At 40.1% G+C, this 15111-nt stretch overlaps 1 protein-coding gene across 1 annotated transcript in view; it reads left to right on the top strand.

Moving 5' to 3' along the window:
* The first annotated feature begins 9423 nt into the window (after positions 1-9423).
* LOC134620335 (NLR family CARD domain-containing protein 3-like) overlaps positions 9424-15111 on the top strand; it is a 156961-nt gene continuing 151273 nt past the window's right edge. The window contains exons 1-4 of the mRNA XM_063466463.1: positions 9424-9512; positions 11035-11148; positions 14645-14723; positions 14886-15111. Coding sequence (XP_063322533.1) covers positions 9424-9512; positions 11035-11148; positions 14645-14723; positions 14886-15111 — 508 coding nt within the window. The remainder of the gene's footprint in view (positions 9513-11034; positions 11149-14644; positions 14724-14885) is intronic.

Here is a 15111-nt window from a genome sequence, read left to right as displayed (position 1 = left end):
TCATCTGGGGCTCTCCTCAGCTCTTCCCAGGAGGGTGGCACAGATGCCCCTCCGGTGGTCCTCCTTGGGCTCTCGCACTCTGGGGCCTCTGGATGTCTGGAGCCTGGATCTCCTCCATGCCTGCTTCATGCCCTGGGGGACAGGGCTATGGCTCTCTACATCCTCTAGCAGATCGTTACATGGGGAAACTTTTTGAATACAAGCGTGCTGATCCACACAGGTGTGCACACGGGTGTTCACTGTTCATAGACATAAACTACACCTTTATGCTATTCCAAGCAAATTGTGCGCTGTTGGTCCTGCTTGCTACACAACAACATTCAATATTTAGTATTTACTGCTGTTTACACTTAGCTAGATTAACGTGATGGTGTTGTGTTTAGTATGTTGCTCTGTTTTTTTTGCTTGTTTTCTCTTCTTTTTCTCTCAACAGGTGATCCAGGAGATTTTTTTTCTATTATTTCTCTTTTTAAGTGCCCTTTCTCACTGTCCCTCTTCCCCTCTGTTTTTCTTTTCCTTCATCTTTCTTTCTCCCTTTCCTATCCCTCAGTCATGTGTGTCCCGTCTGTAACAACTGAAAATAAAATAAAATAAATAATAACAACAAAGGTCGATCAAATGGACCAATACGGCAAGGCTGTGATGATCCATTTGGCAAAGTAAATCCATTGGGTATCCTTGTTGGTCTTCAGACAGCAATTCTGACGGCTAAAGAACCAAATGGGACAGGCAAAAAAAAAGAAAAAAAAAAGAAAAGATGTTTGACCTTCTGAAAAGGATTTCATTCACTATTGACCGGGAGGACAAATTCATCTATGTCCGGAGTGCTCTCTCTCCTCTCCTAAAACCTCATCAAAATCAGTAGTAAATATTTAGCAACAGTTAAGATTTGATAATTTTAGGTTTTTACACTTTTTTCCTTTTTATTTCTCATTTTTAAAAAATAATTTATGTGATTATTGTTAAGTTTAAGTGACTTTTGTGGACATTCCCTTCTTGGGTTCTTTTTTAACAGTAGAGGTAAGACTTGTGACTGTATGCATCTTTTGATGGTTCTTTCCTGGGACCTATTTTCTAGGCCACTAAAGTAAACTCGAGCAACTTTCCAACTGCAATTCATTATTCGGGGAGCTATGGGCGTGGCTGTTAATTTCACTCAACACAGGGTTGCTAATTAAGGGATTTCATCAGAGGTAGCATGGTAGGCAGCCAGATGGAGGTAGTATTTAGCTAAGTGAATCATCCCACCACTGGCTTAGATTAATTTCTGTCAACCTACTAGGTAATACTCATAGGTACAGGGACTCCTACCCTTTAGACAGAGAGCGGGTGCAGACCTCATGTACAGAGGTAACTGTGATCAAAACACCTCTCCACATGCTGCATTTTTGAATGCTGTTATGAAAGCAGGACAGGAAGAACTTCCATACTGATCAGAACATCTTGAACTCTTTCTTAGTGGTGATTTGCAGCCATCTGCTGGTGATAAGATGAATTGCATTATGCTGATGACTGCTGTTAACCTCACTGATACCCATAATCCACATCCATGTGGATAAACAGCCACTATTAAATGTGTATTTGTTGTTTAACATGCTTCTGTTTTTGCACATATAGAAACGTTTGATTTCTGAGGTTTTGTTCTTTTATCTACACTTAGTTTCCAAAATGATTTCATGATGTAAATCTTTAATACTCTATGAAAATAAAAGCATGTCGTGTCATTTGTGTTCTTTGTGTTGTTAACATTGTATACAGTCCATGCTGCTGTGTGAAGTGCTGCATGGGGGTGCTGCACTTGACCACACATAAAACTATTTTACAATCATATTTTACATCCAAACAGGAAAAGACAGTAATTATTTATGCAAAATTTATTAAGTTCAGCTTTACAAATCAGATAATTTTCTATTTCAAATACCTTTGTGTGCACACAAATGTCTAAAACTACACGTAACATCCCTCTCGCTCACTCACAAAACATTAAATGTGTGCACATCATCATCACGTTGTGTTTTAATTTCACAACCACCAACACAGAGTACAGAGGCCAAAGGGTGACTGAACTAAAAGACTGACTACTGAACAGATGCTGTTCAGGTGTCACAGACATGAAACACAGAGGGGCAGCTTTCTTCCAACAAGAGGCAAGAATTTCAGTAACTGTGCAAAGTCGACCTGGCCATTTTCTCATCTGTTTTATTTTAGTTCTCTTTCAAGTACTCTTTGGGTTTAGAGCTCCTCATTAATTTATTTTTATAATTTTATTTATTTTTCACATTCAGCTTAACCCTGTAAGACCCAACCCATCCAAACAAATGGTCAGAAAATTATGGTTTTTTTGGAACTGAGATGTTTATTAACCCTTATAACAAAATCCACAAATTTGTTTTGTGTTGTGTATGATATATTTTAATTATTTACCAGGGCACCCTGACGACAAGTGGGCTACTGGAACAAGAAGGCATCGGTGGGCAAGAGACGAAAACAGGGCGTTGTTGGAATGCTACTACGCAAGTAACCCTGGCGGAAGGGGTTACATGAATAGGATGAGGGACCTATGGATTCTTCGATACCCAACATCCACAATGACGGCGAAACAACTAGTAGCTCAGTGTTCCAACATTCGAAAGAAGGGACTGCTCTGACAGCTAGAGATTGATGAGGTACAACACAAATGCTACGGCAAGGAGGAGTCAGGACGCCAGGTCAGGGGGGAGATATCATCACCCCCACCCAAGATTGGGTACATAGCCCCAAGTGCGATAGGAGAAGGATCGTTGAGTGTGAGAGGAACTGACCTGAAAGATAGGATCATGGCCAAGCTTGAAACCTGGATCCCCCGTAGCCGGTTACCAAGATTACGTGAAGTACCCTCAGAAGGTCTGCTAGATGATGTTAATGCAGCACTACGGATGATACCTACAACCACGATTACCGACACTAACAAGCTGATCTACAATACGGCAGCAGTGATCAGTGAGATGCTTGGCTACAAGTTGAACAGCCACAAGGGGCAGTACCCTCCATGGAGAAGGAGGCTAGAGGGCAAGATCAAAGTAGCACGGAAGGAGGTTAGCTAACTAATGGAGTTGCAGAAAGGCGCGACAAAGAAGGTGCATAAGAAATACAGCAAGCTGTCCATACCTGAGGCCTTGGAAACTGCCAAGCAAAGACTCACAGCCTTGGCCAGCCGCTTAAGGAGGTACACCAGAGAGATAGAAGGCAGGAGAATAAACCAGCTGTTCTCCACAGAACCAGCAAAGGTGTACTCTCAGTGGCAAGGGAACAATAAGAGAACAGCACCACCAAGGCTGGAGACGGAGCAATACTGGAAGAGCATATGGGAGAAGGACGCTACCCATAACGGCAATGCTCAGTGGCTAGTGGATCTGAGGGCAGACCATAGCGACCTCCCTGAACAGGGTCCAGTAACCATCACAGTGGCAGACATCCAAGAAAGGGTCTCCAGTATGAAGAGTTGGACAGCACCAGGGCCCGACATGGTTCACGCCTACTGGCTGAAGAAGCTGACTGCACTCCATGAGCGTCTGGCAGCACAAATGAACCAGCTGCTAGTTAACAAGAGACACCCGGAATGGCTAACCGAAGGTCGGACGGTCCTGATCCCCAAGGACCCCAAGAAGGGACCGGTCCCTCCAACTACAGACCAATAACCTGCCTCAGTACTACATGGAAGCTCCTGTCAGGCATCATATCGGCTAAGATGAACAGGCACATGGGTCAATACATGAGCGGGGCACAAAAAGGGATTGGCAAGAATACCAGAGGCGCAAAACACCAGCTACTGGTAGACAGAACAGTCAGCCGAGACTGCAAGACCAGACTGACCAACCTGTGCACAGCCTGGATTGATTACAAGAAGGCCTATGACTTAATGCCCCACAGCTGGATACTGGAATGCCTAGAATTGTACAAGATCAACAGGACCCTAAGAGCCTTCATCAGGAACTCAATGGGGATGTGGCGTACAACACTAGAGGCCAACTCCAAGCCCATAGCACAAGTCACCATCAAGTGCGGGATCTACCAAGGAGATGCTCTGTCCCCACTGCTGTTCTGCATAGGCCTGAACCCCCTCAGTCAGATCATTAACAAGACTGGCTACGGATACCGACTACGAAACGGAGCGGTTGTCAGCCACCTCCTGTACATGGATGACATCAAGCTGTATGCCAAGAGTGAACGAGACATCGATTCACTAATCCATACCACCAGGCTATACAGTAATGACATTGGAATGTCGTTCGGACTGGAGAAGTGTAATCGGATGGTAACAAAGAGAGGGAAGGTAGTCAGAACTGAGGGGGTCGAGCTACCAGAAGGCAACATTGCAGACATAGAGGACAGTTACAAGTACCTGGGGATCCCGCAGGCGAATGGGAACCATGAAGAGGCCGCTAGGAAAGCTGCAACCACCAAGTACCTGCAGAGGGTCAGGCAAGTCCTGAGGAGTCAGCTGAACGGTAAGAACAAGATCCGGGCCATCAACACCTACGCCCTGCCCGTGATCAGGTACCCTGCTGGGGTAATAGGCTGGCCAAAGGAGGAGATAGAAGCCACTGACATAAAGACAAGAAAGCTCCTGACCATGCATGGAGGGTTTCACCCCAAGTCCAGCACCCTGAGGCTGTACGCTAAGCGGAAGGAAGGAGGCCAGGGACTGGTGAGTGTCAGCACCACAGTCCAGGATGAGACAAGAAACATCCACGAATACATCACAAAGATGGCCCCAACTGACAGCGTGCTCAGTGAATACCTCAGGCAGCAGAAACCCAAGAAAGAGGAGGAAGGCGAGGAACCATCATGGAAAGACAGGCCCCTGCACGGTATGTACCACCGGCAGATAGAGGAGGTGGCTGATATCCAGAAATCCTACCAGTGGCTGGACAAAGCTGGACTGAAAGACAGCACGGAGGCACTAATCATGGCAGCACAGGAACAAGCACTGAGCACAAGATCCATAGAGGCTGGGGTCTATCACACCAGGCAAGACCCCAGGTGCAGGCTGTGTAAAGATGCCCCTGAGACAATCCAGCACATAACAGCAGGGTGCAAGATGCTAGCAGGCAGGGCATACATGGAGCGCCATAACCAAGTGGCCGGCATAGTATACAGAAACATCTGTGCCGAGTATGGCCTGGAAGTTCCGAGGTCAAAATGGGAGACGCCCCCAAGGGTGGTGGAAAATGACCGGGCTAAGATCCTGTGGGACTTCCAGATACAGACGGACAAAATGGTGGTGGCTAACCAACCGGACATAGTGGTGGTGGACAAACAGAAGAAGACAGCCATAGTGATTGATGTAGCGGTTCCGAATGACAGCAACATCAGAAAGAAGGAACACGAGAAGCTGGAGAAATACCAAGGGCTCAGAGAAGAGCTCGAGAGGATGTGGAGGGTGAAGGTAACGGTGGTCCCCGTGGTAATCGGAGCACTAGGTGCAGTGACTCCCAAGATAGGCGAGTGGCTCCAGCAGATCCCAGGAACAACATCGGAGATCTCTGTCCAGAAGAGCGCAGTCCCGGGAACAGCTAAGATACTGCGCAGGACCCTCAAGCTCCCAGGCCTCTGGTAGAGGACCCGAGCTTGAAGGATAAACCGCCCGCAGGGGCGAGATGGGTGTTTTATATATATATATATATATATATATATATATATATATATATATATATATATATATATATATATATATATACAGAGAGAGAGAGAGAGATATTATTATTTTTTTTATTTTTTGTATCGCATTTGATCCATTGATCGTTTTTGACAACTTTTTGTTAACAGCAATGTTAATTTTAGAAACTCATGTATCAAATATGATTCAAAGGGCATTATAGGATTAAACAAAAATCTAAACTCTAGAGAAATATTCTTGGCAACATTGCTAACTCTGGTTTCCTCCCAACTATATAGTATTATTTCTATCTGTGCTGTATTTTTCCTCACATGTATTGTGTTCATTATTGTAACAAGTCTGGGCTCGTGAGGACATTCCTGATGCATCATCAGTAAAACTGATAGCGAACAAACATTTATAATATTGCACAACTGACAGCAAACGACAAAATCTCAAGTTCAGACAGGAGCAGAGATTTAAAAATCAATACATGCACACACATGCAACCTGAGCTTCAGGCGGAGTCCCAACTCCTTCCAGGAAGCATTTCACCTATCTCTTCGTGTTTAGTGTCCAGAAGCTTCTTGTTCGTGTCTCTATTTGAAGAAACTGTAAGTTTGCTTTGTTTCCTCCTTTAACAGTTTGTCTTTAGGAACTTTACTGTTTGTTTCTGCTCTTTAATGTTTGTTTAGCTCTTATTTCAGGGCAGACTTTGGATCACTCTTGTATTTGAAGACTAATCCACATGATTATAAATTATTGATTGACTGGAATCAAACAGTTTGATGAACAGCTGATGTTTGATTCATTTCGTCACAAAACAAACTGTGTGTGTTTTTATTTCCTGGAAGAAAACTGTTGTCTCTCCATTAAAGTCACACACAGCAGTGTGCTGCTGTTTTACCTTCAGTCCTTTCAAAACAAAATAAAATAAATGTTAGTTGTAACGTGTTTGATTGTAGTCAGGTGATTAAATTCATATTTCCTTCATGGATCATTAAATCTATTTGTGTTATCATTTGGTTTTCTCCAAATAAAGTTCTTCCTAATGTTTAGTGTTTGAAACCTGGAACCAGAGTGCTATTCTTTCTCTTACTGGCTGCTAAACATATGAAGGAAATATAAATGATTGATTGCAGAGCTGCTTATTATAAACTGAATAACTGAGTAACACTAAACAAATCCTAAATATTCAGGTAATTAATGATCATTTCTGTTTTAAAGTATCATTGTGAAAATATCTGCTGTAAGGGTTTGACAGATTTCTTTGTTTTTCATGATAAGACCATTAGCTGCTGGAGCTTCTAACTGATACTTGATGGAAAAACAATAAATCTAGATGCTAATTGGAAGCTAACTGATGTAAACAATGTTCAGTAGCATCTCAGGGGTCCGTTCTTCGTACCTCGCTTACTACATCCAAGATCAAATGACACATCCAAGATCAAATCATCGCGCCAACTTTGAGCTCGCTAATCCGGTTCTCCGAACACACCTGTTGTTGACGATTAGTATAGGTGGATGAAGTAATGTGAGATCACTGGGTGGCTTAAAAGGGGCTACGCATCGATAGTAGAAACATTGATCGGCAACCCTGTGATTGGTCGGCGAAGATGTCGAAGGAGCGCGCTCAGTATTTTACGGCAGCAGAGCAAGAACTCTTGATTGAGGGATTTCAGGAGTTTCGGAGTTTAATTAAAACGCAAGGGAACACTGCAAAGGCTGCAAAAGCAAGGAGAGAGGGCTGGCAGAAAGTTGCTGACAAATTAAACTCGTAAGTAATTTATTATATTATATTACATTATATCCTCTTTCACATTAGAGCCACAACAGGACCCACTAGAACATGGGAACAAGTAAAAGTGAAATATAGAAATATTCTACAGAATGGTAATATTTATCACTTATATTGCTTTTAGTCTCTTGAAAAGAGACCCTGAAATAATCTGTTTGTTTGTAAATAATACCCTCACGGGAAAATCGATATCTCTCTATGAGCACACTGTCGCGCTGAGCTAAAGGATCCTGTCTATCCCGCAATATACGCTGAATTCTGAAAACTCTCCTTATCAATCTTGCACCTTCCGCAATGGGTTGCTCGTGTACAAACGGACAGGACATGGCTGCGACAGACTTCCCAAATCCACCTTCGCTTTTATAGCCGTGGTCTCTCATCTTGATTACACGAAGTAATTTACTATTACTACTCTAACATATGAATTACATCTGAAATAATCAAATACATGAAATAGAATGATTAATAGTACATTTCCCTTTTTTTAGGAAATGACCTGTATGTATCTGTATGACATCAATAAAAGAATCAAATGCTGCATTATCTTTAGTTACATTGATAATATTTATTTATGGAAAAACAGTGGAGAAATATCGCTGTTGCTTTCGTATAACTGAAGCGGACATACCTGAGTGGCCGCGATCTAATCCTGTTTACATAAAGTAAGCCTGCTCCCAAGCAGGCTTACGCTTACGGATCTGTTGCTATGACAGCAAGTCCCGGATGAGCTTGGGAGAACCGAACGATCCAAGATCACGCGAAATCGTCAACAATCAAATCCAGCTAACTTACTTAGCGAGGTACGAAGAACGGACCTCTGGTTAGATGTTCACATTAATCCTGAACGTTACTGGATTGAAGAACAGTAAATGTTTTAGTGGCAGCTCATTTCAAATTCAAATTTTCTATCAGATGAATAAAAAGTCAGCAAACACAAAAACTGTTTGTGTGCAGTTTGTCGCACAGTGTGTTGCTAGCTAAAGGTATAGCTGCTGTATTTCACAGGAAGAGAAAAGAGTGCAAGATAACTTCGCTCAGAGATGGAGAAAGATGTAAGAAAATACAGGACAGAAGAGGAAGAAAGAAGGTTATATTTAAAGGTAAGGACTGCTTGATAAACTGCAGATTTAATGCTTAAATGTAATGTCATCTTTTTAATCACATATTGGATTTGTATATGATGTGTTTTGATGAATTATGTATTTTCATTTTGGAAAATGTCCTGCAAAACAAAGCTATACAAACATGTGTTATTCAGATGTTGCATGAAAGTCCTAGTTTTGTGCAGGACAAACAGGTTAGCTCACATTAATGTGGTGAATTTCTTTTAGTAAAGCACTGCGTTGGACTGGTGCATGGTGGCCTTTGGTCCTCATTGTCAAAGTTAGGTTACATCAAGTGTAGCAGAGATGAATTTGTATTTAAGCTGATGATGCTTAGATTTATTCACTTAATTGCATAAAGATAGCATACATATTGTAGTGTGTAGTGAATTCAGTTACGTAAATCTACAAAAAGCAGCAGGTTAGCTGATCACATCATGTACACTGAGAAAACCTACTGAAGCTCACATTAGAAGAAACTGTACTGTTTTGGTGTGGAGTCTGTCACCTCTACAGTGTAGGCAACAAAAAAATGTTTCTTTTTGTTTGTTTGTTTGTTTGTTTTTTTAACCTTTTTCACTGCAGGTGTCCTGAATAACAAATCCAAGCTAAGTATATTCATTATACTTAATTTGGATATATTTGTATTAATATATGTATTCTTTTGTACAAATATGAACTTATTATCATATTGACACAGCACAAGGTTCAGTTACCTTTGTACAAAATCTTTTTAATAGAATTGTCCTTGATGGAGCTGCTTCAGTGCTTCAGCATTTACTGGAGTATTTTTTTTTTTTAACCCAGATATCTGTACTTCTACTTTTAGTAAAGAAAGTCTGTACTTTTGCAACCTTGGGTGATGTGGATGTGAATTCAGCAGCATGGATCAGTGTGAGGACAGAGAGGAGGGAGTCCCTCCCTCTAAAACCACTCTGTGTGGGGAACATGAGAGCCAGACCGAAGCTCAGAGGTGAGATGACATCTCTAACTGTCTATGACTCTTCTCCATGTCACAGCTCAGCACTCACATCATTGATCCATCATTATTCACAGGAACCAACCTGGACCTGAACCCAGTTGTGTGTCCTTAAGGAGTGACTGGTCTGAAGAGCGCCTCATTCATTTTAAAGGAAACCAGCGGTCTGCTGCAGAGAGGTGAGCTGTTAGTAACATGAACTTTTTGATAGCTCAAAGGAAGTCACTGAACGAGGAATTTATTTACTTTATTTACTTATTTACTTTATTCTATAAAACGTGTCCAATATGTACACGTATAACATGTGCTTTAAATGTCTAGTTAGTCTTTTCCACTTAATATAAAAACAGAATATTGTACTCAAAAATTTATATTGATTTGTGTGTTATTAGTTCTTCTGAAAAAGTAATGCATTCTCATAAACTTAAAAGTAATTAGAATTAGCAATGAAAACATGAAGGCGTGTTAGAGCCCTGATGTCAGTTCAGGAGATGAGAACTAAGGTGAGAAGGAAAAGCAAAACATTTTAGTAAGATGTTAGTGACATCTAAATAAAATTCCTGAACATATGTCAGGCTCTAACACACAGGAGACAGCACAAACATGCTCATTTATTCCTGATACTGTTAAAATAATGTAATGTCACCATATTACTCATGCAACCCTTCCATCTCTGTAGAGCAGACAACAGGCTGGGAAACAACAAAAAAAGTTAGCTATAATCTAATGTTATGCCAGCTAATGTTAGGCTTCAGTGTCCTAAAGGTCCCACTTTTCCTCTGCTAAGCAGTTTACATTCTCACATCATTTGACAGTTTATTCAATAAGAGCCTAAATTCAACAATATTTGTCAACTCAAGTTAAGTCAAGTGGCTTTATTGTCATTTCAACCTTAAACAGTGGCACAGTATAAAGTGAAACGAGACGGTGTTCCTCCAAGACCATGGTGCTACATTTAACAGCAACAGTAATATCCACTTTAAAGAAAGTTCCACTAATGCTGGCTAAAAGCAGCAAAAACAGCAGCATTTACCAATAGGAATCTTAAGAATATCCGTAATTCACCTCAGCATCACTGTCAATGGACAGAAGTGACCTTCACTGACTCACTGAGTCGTATCTGATTAAATATATGTGGATGAGATAAACAGCAGACTGACAGCCTACATACAGATGAATGGCAGCCAGAGTTGTTTGCCCAACAGCTGCCAACATACTTAGGATCATGCACGTGTAGGATTTTGAGATGTAAAAAAACAGAAATCAGTTGCCATTAATGTGCAATCTACTGACATGTGGTGGGAAAATTATAAAAACTATAACTCTGAAATTGTGCTGCTTATAATATAACCATTAGTAGTTCTGCAATTGTGCAAATGGTGGTGGTAGTTTGGAGTTTCCTTCTGCTCATGCTCAACATGCAAATCAGTTTTTCAGATGATGAAGGTATTCTAAGTCTTCATCAGTTTCTGTAACAGGAAATTTAAAAAATATTCTTTTCTTCTCTGTTTAGCAGGATCTATGAGAGACCTGAATCTGGACCTGAACCCAGCTGTGTGTCTTTAAAGAGTGACTGGTCTGAAGAGCGCCTCATTCACTTTAGAGAACACCAACCATCTGCTGAAGAGAGGTTTCACTAACATGAACCCTTTGATACCTGTCAGTTTGGTTTCCTGATTTAAATGAACGTCTCGATGTTGTTTTGGTCTCTAAATTGCATTTCAATGGAAGTTAATGAGTGAGTAATTCCTTAATTCCATAAAACATGTTCAACATGTACATTTAAAGGTCCAGACAGTTATTTTTTGATGTTATTTAATAGACAGAGACAGAGAGAATTTAAGAGAATTTAAAGGCATTCATATGCCATGGAGACAAATTTTAACTTGTGTCTGCATCTTCAGACTCAAGATATGATGGATCACACCTATATTTTATCATTTGAGAAGGTGTCCCATTCACCAAAGAAACAGAAATGTGAAGGACAAAGACGGTGCAACTAGCATTTGGATAAAATACCATCCTCTTCCTCCTCACATCAACTCTCATCTCCTGAACTGAAGTTAGGGCTCTAATAAACAAAAATATGTATGAACATGCTAATTTAGTCCAGATATTGTTGCAATTACTTATTGTAAGCAGATTAAACATGCAACCCTCTTTTCTCTGGACAGTTGACCATGAGCGAGCTAAGCTACAGCTACTTGTTATAAGCCAACTTGTTATGTCAGCTAATGTTAGGCTCGAGTTTCGAACACATCACAGTTTCCCTCTGATAAACATTTTAATAATAGTCTCATGAGCTATCAGATTTTCTTCGCCAAGTTTCAGAATCCAAGAATGTTAGATCTACTTCAAAAAAAGTTTCAATAACACTGGCTAAGAGCAAACCAGGCAAAACCATCAGCGCTCACCAACAGAAAAGTTGGATACCCTCAACAACTCATTTCAGTATCATTGTCACTGGAGATGTGAACAGCAGACAGATTTTACACACTGTATATTTAAACTCAAATTGCTCATAGTAAGACTATCAATTGTTCTGCATACTGTAAATGACTATTGGTCTGTCACCTGTTGTCCTATTGTTACACTGCCAACACTAGTTTGGAGTTCCCTTCTCCTCATACTCAAGAAAAAGTACATTTTTCTTGTCTGTTTAACAGGATCTATGGGAGACCTGCTGAACCTGGAGCTGAACACAGCTGTGTGTCTTTAAAGAGTGACTGGTCTGAAGAGCGCCTCATTCACTTTAAAGGACATCAACCATCTGCTGCAGAGAGGTGATCTGTTAGCTACATGAACTCTTTAATTAACTCCAGTTTGGTTTTCTGATTTGAATAAACTGTGTGATGTTGTGTCATGGTCTCTAAACTACATCTCAATGGAAGTCAATGAGCAAGGAATTCTTTTATTTTAATAACCATGTCCAACATGTACACGTAAACTCCTGTTAATGTTATCGTATACAAATTGCAGTCCAAACACATCATTCTCTCTAATACTATACAAATTGTCTCTTAAAAGCCTTTGATAACTGAAATTCCTCTTCAGCAAACATAGAATAGTGTTTATCCAAATTTTTTCTTCTATAATTTATGTTGTGTTGTATACTGTATAATGTAAGATATCCTTATTGATTTTACCCTGAACTATCAAGTAGTATTCACTGAAATCTAGTTTTCATACAAATTGCTACTGTATCTGAAAAAGAACTATTGTATCTGTACAATAGTTCTAGATAAGGATGTCCATCCAGACTTCAAGCATACAAGCAAAAAGGACCTGTGAAGTTGTTACAAAAAAACAGAAAAAAGGAAAAGAGAATAATATAGTTTTTTGTACTCACTACGTCACTTTATTAGCTCCATGCACATCTTAGTCACATGCATGATTAACTCTAACTCGTTTATGTGCCACCTTGACAAATCCCTTCAAACTGACCTCACTCTGAGTTACTTATACAAAATTGAGTTATCATTTACTAAACAGTAGCATTCTGATATTAATGTGTAACCTTAATTAGTTAAACTTTTCTGTTTTAAAAACCAGTAACTTCTTATAAAAATGACTGTAACATAAAGATCTCACACCAGGTTTACAGATTATTCTATTTCCTTGAAGTGTTTTGTTATGTCCATCACCGATCCTGAAGGGTTTCTGACAAGAACTCTGTTGTTATGTCTCATTTCTTGTTGAGAAGTGAAGTGGAGGCAGGTCTTTCACTCCATGTCTCCTGTTGAAATAAAATGCTTGTTGTTTTGTATCATAATTTCTGCATCTGATTAGAGTTTTATCTGGCCGTTTTGGAATCAGGTTCCCTTTGTCTGACGGGAGAGTAGATAGGTTTTAAGTCCCATGAATAGTCCAGCCGGGTTATTGCCAGTAGGTATTATAGCTGTTGCTCTGTAGCATATCAGTTCTATCAGTGGGTCCTCTTTTTATCAGAATACCTTTGTCAATCTGAAAAGCATGCTTTGCAAGAACATTTCCTTGGGGGTTGTGTAGACTTCATTTGACATTAACAATGCCATAGTCTCTACAGAAGTCTTTTTCAATCTCACTAATGTACTGTGGACTGTTTTCACTAGTTATTATAATAATAATTTTCATTTCATTCATATTGTGAGGTTAAAAAAAAAAACCCTACAGGAATACAGAGAAAGCCCCAACATGCTGAGGGTACTTCAACATAATTTCTCATTAGCTCAGTCACACATGCATATCATGACTCTTTATGATTTCAACATTATCCCTTTTTTATTTCTGTTATATAGGAATACTTTTTATCTCAATGACTTGTTTTTTAAATCATACATTGTAAAATAAGAGATTCTCTGAGATTCTTCAGCCTTCTTAGTGTCTCACTTATTCCTCACTCTCATTCCTATCACCCCTTACACAAAGAGACTCTCTGAGACCAATATCAGCATTAGTACTAAACATACCACTCCACACAAAATCTCAGTTAAAAGTCAGGTATTGGAGTCATTTCAATGGTTGGGCTATTTTTTTCTTATTCATCATATTGATAAGACCGTTATTCGATTATATTCTGACTAGAATTAAGCATCAATAACTATTAGCACTTTACCCATAAAAAGACTGCATGTTAAGTCCTTTTATTCCTTTTTTGGATAAAGTTAAGCCGGGGATCTCGATCTCTATGACAGCGTGCAGTCCAGTCCTCTGCCCTTTGTTTATCCAGAGAAAGCCACATATAAAAAAAATCCAGTGGAAAAGAATTCATTTTTGTGTCCATGAAGATGGATGGGACAGTAAATGGTACTTTAAATTCAAGGAAAAGACTCAACTTCTTGGAAAAGAGTAAGGATTTAAACAAGATTGAACAAGATTAAAACCAAGATTGACTGATATTTCCAGACTCTGACATACAGTTTAACGTTTCAAACTTGAAGTTTGCTGAGCATTAAAGCTTATCAGAACACTGCAAGAACTTAAACTCAAAGAAAAACACTAAACTGAGCTGTTGCTTCTTAGTCGGATCAGCAAGAGTAGTAAACTTTTACAATTACAGGAGTCCTCTGGATAACTGTCTTTGTCAAAGTGTAATTTCCTGGACCTTTATTCAGTGCTTGAACTAATTTTTCATGATTTCTCCACAGAGTGGACTGGGAGAGCTCAGAGGTTCCCAGTGGTCAGTCTGCCCAGCAGCATCAAACATGTCTGGAAAATATATTTATGGTCTGTACATATATAACAACTACTTTTACAGCTATACTGGTCACAGATATCACCATGCTGCTCTTTGTAGATTTCTGGATTATCCTAAATCTTCAACATAGCTCTGCTTTTTGGCTCCATGATTGGGTCTGATTGGGTCATTTGTATAGTATTCTGTTACAGCGGCTGGAGGACAACATCATCACTTTTGTGAAGATGGAGCTGAAGAAAATCCAGAGACTTTTGAGTCCAGACAACCCAGAATGTTCAGAGAAACAGCAGGGAGATGGGACCTTGGACAGTAAAGATGAAGAGCAGATGAGGAGTGGGAGAGGGGCTATTCTGAAGATTGCAGTGCAGTTCCTGAAGAGAATGAAGCAGGAGGATCTGGCTGAGCGTCTACGGAATC

The sequence above is a fragment of the Pelmatolapia mariae genome, linkage group LG23 (assembly GCF_036321145.2).
Source record: "Pelmatolapia mariae isolate MD_Pm_ZW linkage group LG23, Pm_UMD_F_2, whole genome shotgun sequence".
Lineage (NCBI taxonomy): Eukaryota > Metazoa > Chordata > Actinopteri > Cichliformes > Cichlidae > Pelmatolapia > Pelmatolapia mariae.
Note: the sequence above shows the minus strand (reverse complement) of the source record. Positions and strands in the feature narration are given on the sequence as shown.